The sequence below is a fragment of the Myotis brandtii genome, unplaced genomic scaffold (assembly GCF_000412655.1).
Source record: "Myotis brandtii unplaced genomic scaffold, ASM41265v1 scaffold959, whole genome shotgun sequence".
Taxonomy (NCBI): Eukaryota; Metazoa; Chordata; class Mammalia; order Chiroptera; family Vespertilionidae; genus Myotis; species Myotis brandtii.
The window spans coordinates 1,064,510-1,076,233 of NW_005371966.1; the positions used below are offsets into that span (position 1 = coordinate 1,064,510).

The window sequence follows — 11,724 nt, forward strand, 5'->3', positions numbered from 1 at the left end:
GAGGCGGCGGAGAGAGGAGTAAGTGGCCGTTACTTCACAGGTGTCTGAGGCCCAGCTGGGTGGGCAGAGCACAGAGCCCGGAGCCAGGCGATGCCACTACTGCCTAGCGTGGCCCAACGCTCCTATGAGCCTCAGTTTCCCCACTTGTACCCTGGATACAATGAAATATGTTCTTGGGAAAAACCAATAAAGTTTCCAGCCAAAAAGAGGATTAAGCTGAGTGATCCCATTCTGCCCTGTGGTTGCTGACACCCATGCACGTGACCCTGACCCCGGGCACTCCCTCCATGCCCACCTCCAGACTCCTCTCAGGACCCCACAGGTCCCGGTCCCTCTTGCACTCCACAAGTACAAGCACACACACCCATCTGGATCCACTCCTAGCTGCAGACCACCCACCTCCCCAAGACCCTTCGAAAGGCCAGGGTGGACCCGGCCAGTGTGGCTCAGTGGTTGAGCATCGACCTATGAACCAGGAGGTCACGGTTTGATTCCTGGTCAGGGCACATGCCTGGGTTGTGGGCTCGATCCCCAGTGTGGGGCGTGCAGGAGGCAGCCGATCAGTGCCTCTCTCTCATCATTGATGTTTGTTTTTTTTCCCTCTCTCTCTCTCTCCCTCTCCCTTTCTCTCTCTGAAATCAATAAAAAAATATATATATTTTTAAAAAGGGCTGGGCGGGCTTACATAGAGGTGCGGCATGCCTTTGAAGTCGTCCCTCCGAAGCTCGGTGATGCCGTTGTTCTGCAGGTCCAGCAGTGTGGTGTCGGGCGAGATCTCCTTGGGCACAGTGACCAGATCTGGGGGCCAGCGCCACTGTCACCCATGTGAGCCCAGGCCACGTCCCCGAGAGGCTCAGAGCACGGGGACACTCACACACACAGACACGCACCCAGGGACCCCGCCACCGCCACCCGCCCACACTGAAATCAGGATCCCAGAGCCTGCCTGGGGTCACCCATCTGCGCTCCCATCTTCCCACGCCCATCCCACAGGACAGACGTGTGTCCCTTTGCTAGGGGCACTCGGGCTGTGCCCGCGCCTCCACACACCCCTCCCGCCACGGCCCTGAGACTGACCTAGGTCGGAGCACTGAACCACCCGCAGGTGGCAGTGGCAGCCGAAAGGACACATGTTACTGAAGCTGGGCGTGAGGGAGTCCATGTCCGGGTCGCCCGAGGTGTCGGTACCCGAAGCCTCCTCATCGTTCAGCATGGGCAGCCCGTCGTCCAGGGTGAAGTCCCAGAAGCCCTTTTGCTCGAAGGGCAGGGCCTGGCTCAGGGCCAGCAGGGACGTGAGGAGCCAGAGGGGCCACATGATGGACGTGCCTGCAGGCCAAGGAGAGGAGGGGCCGTCAGGAGGGCCCAGCCGGCACCACACCCATCCTCTAGGCCCTTTCCCCTGCCAGGGGCTGGGGTTCTCTGTGTGTTGGCACCGTGTTCCCCATCCATCACTGGGGCCCGAGTGGCAGAGAGAACGGCTGTGGGCAGCCAGGAGGCACCTGGCAGAATCGGGGCAACTCCTTCCGCTCCTCTCTGCTCCCAGGCAAGACCTGGCTTTAGTGGGAATTGCAGTGTCTTCCCAGTTAAGGAGTCTGTGCCCGCCCCCCCCCCCCCCACCACTGAGTCAGCGAGCAGCTGCCTGGGGGGTCAGTGAGGCGAGTGGAGGAGGCGGAGAGAGAAACCCAATCATTTGCCCCCCACACGCTTTGAAGATACCACTGTGGCCCCGGGCCAATCCCACAAACTCAAGGCAATGTGGGCGCAGTTGGGGTTGAGTTAAGGGATTATGAGTTGCTTCCTTTCCTGCCTGAGCCCCCCACCTTGCAGTGCACCCACATCTTTTTACGGAAGCCAAGGCACCAGGCTGGGCACACTGCGCCAAGACCTGGGCTCGTTCCAGAGGCAGGAGGAGAAAGAGAGGGGCATTCCCTAGGGCACAGCCCCCCATCCGCTCCCCCACTGTCCCCCGGGGCCTCGGCTGCCTTGCCTGGCCCACAAGCCTTCCCCTGGCTGGGCTCGCAGAGCCCTGGGGCTCCCACATCCTTCCATCTGCCCAGGGTCCAGGCCCCTGAAGCCACCCCCCTTCCCCCGCCCCCGGGGGAGAAGACTGCCAGCAGGGTGGTGAGCAGGGTCAGGCTTGTCTGGAGGCCCCCAGGCTGGGCAGCGAGGTGGGGTGGGGGTGCTTCCCTGTCTGAGCCTGCCTCTGGCACCCACATGGGCCTGCCTCCTTCCTCCTCCAGAAGAGGCTGCACCCAGCCAGAGGCTGCTCTGCCCAAAGGCTCTGTACAGGCAGGAGCCAGGGCCCCTGCCTCTCCCATCTCCCCCCTCCCCAAAAAACGCCCCAAGGATTTCCCGGAAAGGTCCCAGCCTCATTTTTCCCTATCTGTTCAACAGGAATAAGAGTGCCCTCCCCCCTGCTTGCCTCACAGGTTCCGGGTCGGGGGCAGGGGGTGGAAGGCTGTCCTGGGTGCATCTGTGGGCAAGGAGCCCAGCGACGGCCTGTGCCTCCTGCAGACCCAAACTGGCCCCACCCAGGGAGGCCCTCACTTGGTGCCCATCTTGGCCAGGAGAGGGGCTATTTGGAGCATCAGTGGGGCTGGGGAGCCCCCTGAGCCTGGATGCTGGCTGCAGAAGTGGAAGGGAGGCCTGGGGGTGGAGGGCACTGCCCGCTCTAGGCCAGCATCTTCAGAGCAGCTTGGACCTGCCTACTGCTCTCCTGGGCAGGCCCATTGGACGTGGGGTTGGGTTGGCTACCAGGTGGTGCCTGGGGCCAGCTCTGTGGGGAGCCAATATAGGATTAAGCCTCGGACTGACCTGTTGGCAAAGTCACAAACAAGTCCCAGCTTAGAGGGCACAGTCCTCTTAGCATATTTAGGCTTGACCTTATGACGCTCCCTAGATCTTACCTGGGAAGCTAATGGACTGAGGGAAGTGCAGCAAGAACAAAAACAAGTGAAACTCACAAGAACAGCGTAACTTTGGTAACCACTACCTTGTTTACCTCTGACTATAAAAATAAAGGCTCAGCTTGCCTCCGGATCTTTCTCTGTGGCCTCAGCCAGGCACAGGAAGATCCACGGAGACTAAAGAGATCTAGAGAGTTCTGAACGCTGTCTCTGTGTAAAACATTCTTCGCCGACTCCGTCCACACCTTTGGGAACCCCTGGATCCCCGGGGCTGGACCCCGGCACAGCTCCAGGCCTGGGCACACAGCTGTGACCCTCAGATTCTCAACCATCCCTGTCTTGCTGTCCCCTCCAGTACTCCTGCAGCCCCAGGTCACATGGCTCGCCTTGGTTCCCATGGTCCCTGAGGATACAGCTGCGGAGGGATGGCAGGGGGAGCCCAGACCATGGTTCTGTTAACTAAGCTGCAGAGCCAGCCTCAGAGGGCCCCAGCCAGGCGCCTACCGCCCTCCTGAGTGCATGGCCCCCAGTGGCAGGCTCAGAGAAGCTGCCTGCCTACCCCAGGTCACACAGCAAAGTGAGGGTCCCCCACACTGGGGCAGCATCCAGCCTCCCTGGCTTCCACCAGGTTCTGCCAGCCCCAGGGGACTCAGGGGATGCAGGACTCAGGGGACCCCCAGAAGGCCTTGGCTCGGGGTAGGGAGAAGGCCTGGGGCTTGCCTACCTGGACAGCGGGTCCCTCCTTCTTCCCCCGAGTTTGCAACTCTCAAGACAGAGTGGCGTGGGTCTAAACCTCCCGTGCCTGTTACTACTGCTCAGGGCCCTTGCCCAGGTGCCACTGGCTGCCCGGGGCTGGGAGGAGGAGGAGCAGTGGGAGAGAACAGGAAGGGGAGGATGAAGGCAGGAGAGAAGATGGAAGGGGAGAGAGGGAGGAGACTGCTCCCCCCTTTGTCTGGCACCCCTGCCAAAGCTGCTCCCTCACAGCGGGATGAGTCAGGGCTGGAATGCCCAGCAAGAGCCTTGGAATTCTCTGGGATCCACAGCCCACCTGGATAGGTGGGGGTGGGGGGGTCTGGGTGGGGAGAGGTGGGTGCAGATAGACGCTGTGCAGCCTGGAGCTGGAGACGGCTGGGACCTCCACAGGGCACATCTGCCCTGGTATCTGGCCCCTCCACGGGGACAGAGGATGGATGGGTACTGGGAAGGCCAACCAAGGGGTCACACGGGACCTGCTCTGCGGGCCGGGGGCTCTGGAGGAGCTGAGCCAGCTCGAAGCCCCCCTGCCTGACGTCACTGCATCTTCGGGCCAGCCCGGCTCCAGCACAGACACACTCCGAGGGGAAGGGAGGCTGAGGGCTTGGAGGCCCTACATCAGGGCCCCGTGACAGAGGCAGAGGACAAGGTTTGGCTGGTTCTCCCCGGTTCCTGGCTGGGCCCAGGCAGTGGGCAGGCTGGCGGGTGGAGGCTGGGCCGGCTTCCCGGCACAGCCCTCATTTCCCCTCGAGGGACTGGCACAGGACTCCGCCAGAACTATGCAGAGGGGAGGGGGCCGGCTGGACAGCGAGCCTGCAGGGGGTGGCCAGAGACCCCCACAGAGTCAGAAGGAGCCAGGAAGGGGCCTCCGGGGGTGCCCAGGGGGAAGGCTTCCCTGTGTCCAGCGCAATGAGTACCTCCATTTTATGGGAGAGAAAACTGAGGCCTAGAAAGGGGAACAGATTCCAACACCCCCCCACCCGCACCCCGAGTCACTCAGCATGAGACTGAGACTCCAGCTCGGGTAACTCCAGGCCCTGAGCTTCCAGGCCTCGGCCTCGCCTCTCAGCACCGCGTGAAGGACGGGGGTCTCTGGATGGCTGGCTTGGCCCAGCGTGGGCAGTGCAGAGCCTGGGGGAGGAATTCCCAGCAAGGCTGGTGACGATCGGGGTGATCGGGGTGGGGGATTGCAGGGAGATAGATGGGCCCAGCTGCCCCAGTTTAAGCGTGCCCCTGCCTCCTACCCATCACCTCACACTGCCCCCCCTTTCAGGAACACACACACATACACACACACACACACACACACACACACACACACACACACACGTAGGAGGCAGGCAGGCCAAAGCCCAGGAAGTGGGAGCCCCCCATGGACAGATAGTGTGAGAATCACAGCAAGTCCCCCCAACACCACCTCCCCACACCACCTGGGCCTTTGGGCCTCAGTTTCCCTTCATCGGCCTTCCCAGGCATGTCCCCAGGACTTCAGGGAGGGCCTCCAGCCCCATCAAAGCAGGCTCTGAGCTTTCTGGACCCCACCTCCTCAGAGCAAAGGAAAGAAGTGGTAATGGCCATGAGGCCTCAGGCCTGGCGCCCACAGGTGTGAGCGAGGGAGGAGGCTGGGCTTCCTGGAGCGTGCGCCTCCGACCCCATAGGGCCCTTCTTGTCTGGCCTTCTGGACGTCGGAACAGTCCTCCGAGCAGGATTGCTCTAGGTCGCAGCCAAACAAGACACATTGGCAGCCTCTGAGAACATGGACGGGCTGTGCCAGGCATTCAGGCCAGGCCAAGGGCGGCAGGAGCAGGACTTGAGGTCTGGCATGCCCTGGGAGCTCGCCGGCCGAGGTGTGGCCCACAGTTGCCAAGTCCTAGACGCTGGGCGCTAGCCCTAGGCCCCAGCCCGATGTGTCTGGCCCCACTGAGCCACCCGACTGGAATTCTGACACGCGTGCCACCTTCCACTCAGCCCTGTCAGGTCCCTGGGACTGCATGGGTGAGGTGCGGTGAGAGAGAGGGAGATTCGGGGGGGAGGGTGGTGATTCAGGGTGCCCTTCCTCCCTTACTCAATCCTGTTCACCAAACCCCCTGGGCCCAGCTTCAACCAGCAAGCAAGAGGAAGGGTTGCTACCCAGGCTGACCCTGGGGTGCTCCCTATGGCCCCCCGGACTCCCAACAGCTCTAGTCTGCACTTGGGGTCAAACAGAGAGCGGGCACATGTGCCACCCATGGGTCTGCTGAAGCCCACATGTGTGTGCTGTGGGGATGACTGCGTGAAGGGCTGGTGGCTGGAGTGGGGAGGGGCTGGTCCCTGAGCCCCACCCTGTCTGTGTCTGTGTCTGTGTCTGTACCCCAGCCACCCTGAACCCACCGTCATTGTCTCAGCGTGCCCTCAGGTGACAAGGGGAGCAGATGCCCAAGTGTGGCTCACCAGGTCAGCTCCTTCCTATTGTGGCCCTGGCGCTGCTGGGTGACTGGACAGAGCTGGGTCTTCAAGGACAGACTCCACCTGGACATGATGTCAGAGGCTGCAGGAAGCCAGCCATTGGTGCAAAGGGCTGCCACCGGGAAGGGGTGAGGCAGCTGGTGCTGGCCAAACCAGACTCCCCTCCCCTCATGTCAAGGAGAGCCATCCTCCGCCTGCCCCCACCCTGCCAGGAGGGAAGCAAGAGGGTCAACCTGCGGGCTTTCTGCCACGCTAGGAGTCAGGTCACAGATGGCCTACATCAGCCGGGGGTCCTGAGTTCCCTGGTCCTTCTATACCTAAGCTGTGTGCCCTTCCTCCTCCTCCCACTGATGAAGAAATCCTGAGGTCCTCATCATGTTCTAGAATCTTTGAGGAGCCCAGCCAGTATGGCTCAGTGGTTGAACATCGGCCTCTGAACCAGGAGGTCATGGTTTGATTCCCGATCAGCGCACATGCCTAAGTTTTGGGTTCCATCCCCAGTGTGGGGCGTGCAGGAGGCAGCCGATCAATGATTCTCTCTCATCATTCATGTAACTCTCTCTCCCTCTCCCTTCCTCTCTGAAATCAATAAAAATATATTTAAAAAATAGAATCTTTGAGGAAGAGGGAGGATGCTATCACCACCTCCCAGGGCGGGGCAGGAAATTCAAATGATTTCCCAATGACCATAGAAGGAAGCCCTGCTTTTTACTACTTGCTGAATGGGTAAGATGAGGCTCAGGGTTTGCCCAAGGCCACCCAGCGAGGAAATGGTGGAGCTAGGACTTTGCTGTCTGTCTGTCTACCACCCATGTGTCTTGCCCCACCCTCTGCCATCAGTTGCAGACTTTGCTGCAGGCCCCAAAACCGCAAGATCCCATGCTCTCTGGGCTGCGTAGGGGCTGGGCCAGCCCCTGGGGTCCCTGGAGAAGACTTGTTGGCAGCTCCCTTGCCCCAGCTGGGACATGAGGTGGTTGGAAAGCACAGCCCTGCGCCCCCTTGCTTGCATCAGAAATCCTTTAGAAACATAGCACCTCTCTCTGGCTGCTACTATCAATAGCTCCCCACTGCCCGAGGGGCCTACCCCCTTCGTTGATGGATCAGGTGGCACTGCTTTGGCCCAAGTATATGCACAAGGCCAGCTCTGCTTCAGTCTGCAAGGAAGTTGCCTGCAAAAGCCATCACCCTGGCAGGCCAGGGAAGTTCCCCTGAGCATTTTAGGTCCCAGCAGGCGCCAGACCCCCCAGGCGATGCTCTCTGCCTGCCTACCAGAGCCTGGGTCCCTGCCTGCCTCATTTCCTCCTTAAGCCAGGCCAGGGCAAGGGAGCTTGGCCTGGCTCCCAGGCCAGGAGAGCTGCCAGGCACCCTGGAGGGAGACCTGTAGCCCCTTCCCTTCCTGGGCCCGGGGTTCCCCACAGCCCTTCCCTGCACAGGGTCCCCGCTCTCTCCCGGGGGCTCCGGCTGTGGCGGGACCCAGCCTTTGGCAGCCAGGACCTGTTCACCTTCAGCCACTCTCAGGGTTCCCTGTTTCAGGCCCCTTTGTAGCTGGGCGGCCTCTAAGGCCCAGGGGACCATCATGAAGGTTGAGCTGGGACTCAGACTTCTGAGAGGATCAAAGTCACACTCTCCTCTGCCTCGGGACTTCCCTTGTCTCCAGGGCCAGAGCTGCCAGAGCCAGCCTCTGCCCTCTGCCCCCGTCCTTCAAGCCCTGCTTCTATTCCCCCAATCCCCAATCCTGTGGCCACATGGGCCTCTGACTGCTGTGTCCCCGTGGGCCATCTGACCTCCCAGAGGCAGCTGGTGGGGGAGAAGCCGGGGTGAGGTCAGAGTCACACAGTCTGGAACCTCTCCCAGTGCCCTGCCCCCTAAACCTAAGAGATGTGTCACCACAGGGAGGGGGCAGATGGGAGTCATCTGAGTCCCCGAACCTTTGCTGGTGCTGCTGGTGCTGCTCTGTAGGCCGTGCTGGGAGCTGAGCAGCATCTGAAAGAGCTGAGGCTGCTGGGCTCTGGGCAAGAGGGTGCCCTCCACGGCCACTCCAGGAGCTACCCCTACCCAGAGCAGAGAGGGTGGGGAAGAGGCTCATGGAGTGGGGCTGGGGTGGCTTCCAGGAGCCTGGAGTCCCAGTGGGGGTGAAGGATGCCCTGGGACGCTTGGGCTATGTGTTCCTATATGGAAGGTTGGAGCTGGTCTGGAAGGCTGGAGAAGGACCTGGCCATGGGGCTAGGGCTGGGACAGGCCTGAGCAGACTCCCTCCCATTCCCCCAGCACAGCCCCCTCTGCTCACCTCCCACTGGCTTCCCCTAAGACGGGATGTACAGAAAGGGTTCTGTGGGTGGCCCAGGGTGGGAGCCGAAGAGGACAGGAGGGAGGGGCAGAGCTGGCAGGGCCCGGATCTGCTTGCCTTCAGGGGGAGCAGAGGCTCATTCCCACCCCATGGCTCATAGCAGGGCACTCTGGAGAGCCACTGTCACCTCCTAGCCCCTCAATTTGAGGCAAGTCTTGGGCTAGTGTGGCTCACTCCCAGCAGCAGGGTAGATAGGCGTGGGGTGGAGCAGCTCCAGGCAGGGCCCAAGCTCTCCGGCTCTGGTGCCTGACCAAGGGGAGCAGGATGAAGTCTTGGTGGGCCTGGGAAGACCTTGTTAACAATCAGGATGGACAAGGATGGTGAGGGGCCCCGGATGTGCCACCTGCAGGACAGCAGCCCAGTGCCCAGTGGGTGGGGCTTCAGAGGCCAGGGTGTGGGTGGGAGGAGGCAGCCCTCTCAGAAGGCCCTGCTCCCAGACCCTCGTTTTCGGGCTCATGACAACTCCCTCCACTGGGGACTTGACGCTGGCACTGGAAGAGATACTCTGTGGCCTCCAGTGACTGCAGAATCTTCCTGAAGGAGACTCTTGTCTTACAAAGGCCCCCTCTCCTCCTATCCTTCCCTGTCCACGCCCCTCCAATGGGCCAGGGCCATGGTGGGGAGAAATTTGGGTTGATGGTCGCAAGTCACCACGCACACCAATCAGAGGGTCGCCCCCCCAACTCTCTGGGCCCTTAAAATGGACTGACTCAGAACTGCCACCGGATCCACTGGCAAAGGGGTGAGGCCTCAGACTCCCCATCTACTACACGGGGACCCTGGCCTCTTCTCCAGGGCAGGCAGAGCACAAAAGCAGCGGGATGTTCACATCCACTGGAACCTGGGTCCTTGGGGCTTGAAGGTGACCCATTGGGCAGCTGGACCGGGCGGCTGGCTTGCCATCGGAACCCTCTCTGCTTCCGGCTCCCAGCCTGGCCCTTACAGTTTGGCGGCAGCTCTGCACCTTCCTTTCAATGCATCACACAGCCCAGTCCTCAGAGGCTCCCCCAGGAGGCCCACGGTAGCTAGCCATGGGCAAGCGCCACACGAAGGTGCCTCTGCCCCTGCAGGTCTCCCAGGCGCGGATGGCACAGGCAGCAGCGCGTTGCCAGGAGCACTCGCCTGCACATCTGTAGTCTTGTGCACGCGTTCTCACTCTGCATGAACGCGCTCCTGGACACAGACCCCCAGGAACCTTCTTCTCTGGCGCTGAGGGAGGCCCGAGCATCTCTAGCCTGTCCCAGCCCCAGGCAGGCCCTAAGGGCGGTGAGCTGGCAGGCCAGGGCGGGGTGAGGGCACAGAGGCAGGAGCCTCCTGAGGACAGATGGCATGGACCGCAGCCGCAACCTGAGCGGCTCTTCTGAAGATTGTTCAGGAACAATCTCTCTGGCTTAAGTGAGGGCTGCCCCACCCGATGCCACCCACTGCTCCGCCCTGGAGGATCATGGACTTTCTGCACTCAGCAGCCCTCAGTAACCAGTGCCCAGGCCCCACACCAGCCCATGCCACAGGGAGGGGGGAGGTGGCCAGGGCACTCAGGGGCACACCCAGAGAGCTCCGTTCTACCTTCCTCCTCTCCTGGGTCCCTTGACAGGCCCCTCTACGTGTCAGCCATCTTGGCAGCTTGCGGGACAGGGGCCAGTGATCTTGCTACCCCTGCCCCGATCGTCTCACAGTACTGCTGACCACAGGCTATTGCCATCAGTAGTCAGGTGACTCTGACGAGTCCCTGGGTGGTATGGGGTCAATACAGCCAGAGTTTGTCAGTCAGAAGCCCTGGGTCCTGACCTCAGCTCTGCCCTTGAATGGCTGTGCAACCGTGAGCAGGTTCCTGGCCCTCTCTGGGCCTCAGTAGCCCCCTCTGTACAATGGATGGGATGGGGGTGGGACCTGAAGGAGCCACTCCTCCCCTCCCAAAGGGCCCTAGTGGCAACCTGCCAGCTACACTTTGCTCAGACCAGGGGCTCTCTTTCTCCATTTGAAAGATGCCCCCTTGCCCCACACCAGTGGCTGGGTTGCCTTTGGGGGACAGGGCTGCTTGCTGGTCAGGGAGCCCTTGAAGTCCACCCCTCCCTGAAGGCCTGGGATGATGAGATGATGGGGTCTCAGCTTGGAAGTGGGTCTGCAGCCAAACATTTACCCAGTGTCCCCCTAACCTTAAGGGCCCCAAGCCAGGCCTGGCCCAGGGTAACACGGCCTAGTTGCCTGAGTTTCTCTCTGCCTCACTCCAGTTCTGAGTCCCAATCCAACGGGGTTCTGGGGAGATGGGGTTGAGCCACCCAGGCAGCCCCACCCCGGGCCCTGGAGGCCAGGGCTCGGTGGACCCACACCTCGCCCAGGAGGAGGTAGAGGCAGGGCATTCGCCTGTGGGTAAGCGAGGAACATCTGGGCAGGGTGCCTGGGGCGTGCCTGGAGAACCAAGTCTCTGAGTTCCTGCCAAGGCCTGGGCCCGGGCAGTGGGGACTGCTCCCTGGCCCGAGCTCCCGCGGACGCCCGAGGGCCTCCGACCTGGGCCAGGAGAAACTCTGAGCAAGTAGGTTTGCCTGCTGAGCAGGAGGAGCAGAGCACAGAGAGAGGCTGGTGGGAGTGCAGGGTGCACCCGGGGTCTTGCGGCAAAGGGAGAGGGCCACTGGCGGAGCTGGGGTGCCAGCCATCCAGCCATGCCTTGGTGATGCTCTGGGGCCGCAGCCAAAGATAACAACCCCGAGGGGGAGGCAGAGAGGGCAGGCACGGAGCTGAGCTGAGTGAGATCAGAGGGGAGAGGGAAGGGGGGTGGAGAAGGTGCCTGGAAGAGGGAGGGGAGTGAGGGGAGTAGAGGCAGAACTGGGACAAGGACCAAGGGTGCCACAGGGCGGCGACGAAGGGGCACAGACTGAGAGCCTGCAGCAGTGCCCTGGGAACCCGCAGGCATCCTGGGAACCCACAGGAGAGGGTGGTAAGGGGGCAGGAGGGACAGGGATAGGGACGTGGACGGGCGGCATGGGGGCAGCAAGGTCAGGGTCTGGGACTTCTTGAGAATGGTGAGGGGGCAACAGAGCCAGGGATGGGACATCCAGGGCAGCTGAAGGCCAGAGTGGGGTGTGGGGACAGTGAGTGGCTGGCGTGGGGGCCCTACCTGAGGAGGGGAAGCGCTGGGTGCAGGCTGGCTGGTTGGCAGGCTTGAGTGTCCAGCAGTCCGTGTGTCCGTCTGTTGGGCCGTCCAGAGCAGCTGCTCACTCCTGGGCAGTTCGTGGAGAGAGGGAGACAGAGGCGGTGGGAGGGAGGCTAAAGTCT

At 61.9% G+C, this 11,724-nt stretch overlaps 1 protein-coding gene across 3 annotated transcripts in view; it reads right to left on the minus strand.

Moving 5' to 3' along the window:
- Window positions 1–11,724, minus strand: part of BGN (biglycan) — a 16,230-nt gene that overhangs the window by 3,882 nt on the left and 624 nt on the right. Inside the window, exons 2-4 of one of the 3 annotated variants that reach the window (XM_005886152.2) lie at window positions 11,567–11,669; window positions 1,078–1,326; window positions 686–798 (exon numbers count right to left, since the gene is read on the minus strand). In XM_005886152.2, coding sequence (XP_005886214.1) covers window positions 686–798; window positions 1,078–1,315 — 351 coding nt within the window. In that variant the 5' untranslated portion in view covers window positions 1,316–1,326; window positions 11,567–11,669. Of the gene's footprint in view, window positions 1–685; window positions 799–1,077; window positions 1,327–3,630; window positions 3,726–6,089; window positions 6,111–11,566; window positions 11,670–11,724 lie in introns of those variants that run through there. The other 2 variants (XM_005886153.2, XM_014533271.1) reach the window with 2 other exon arrangements.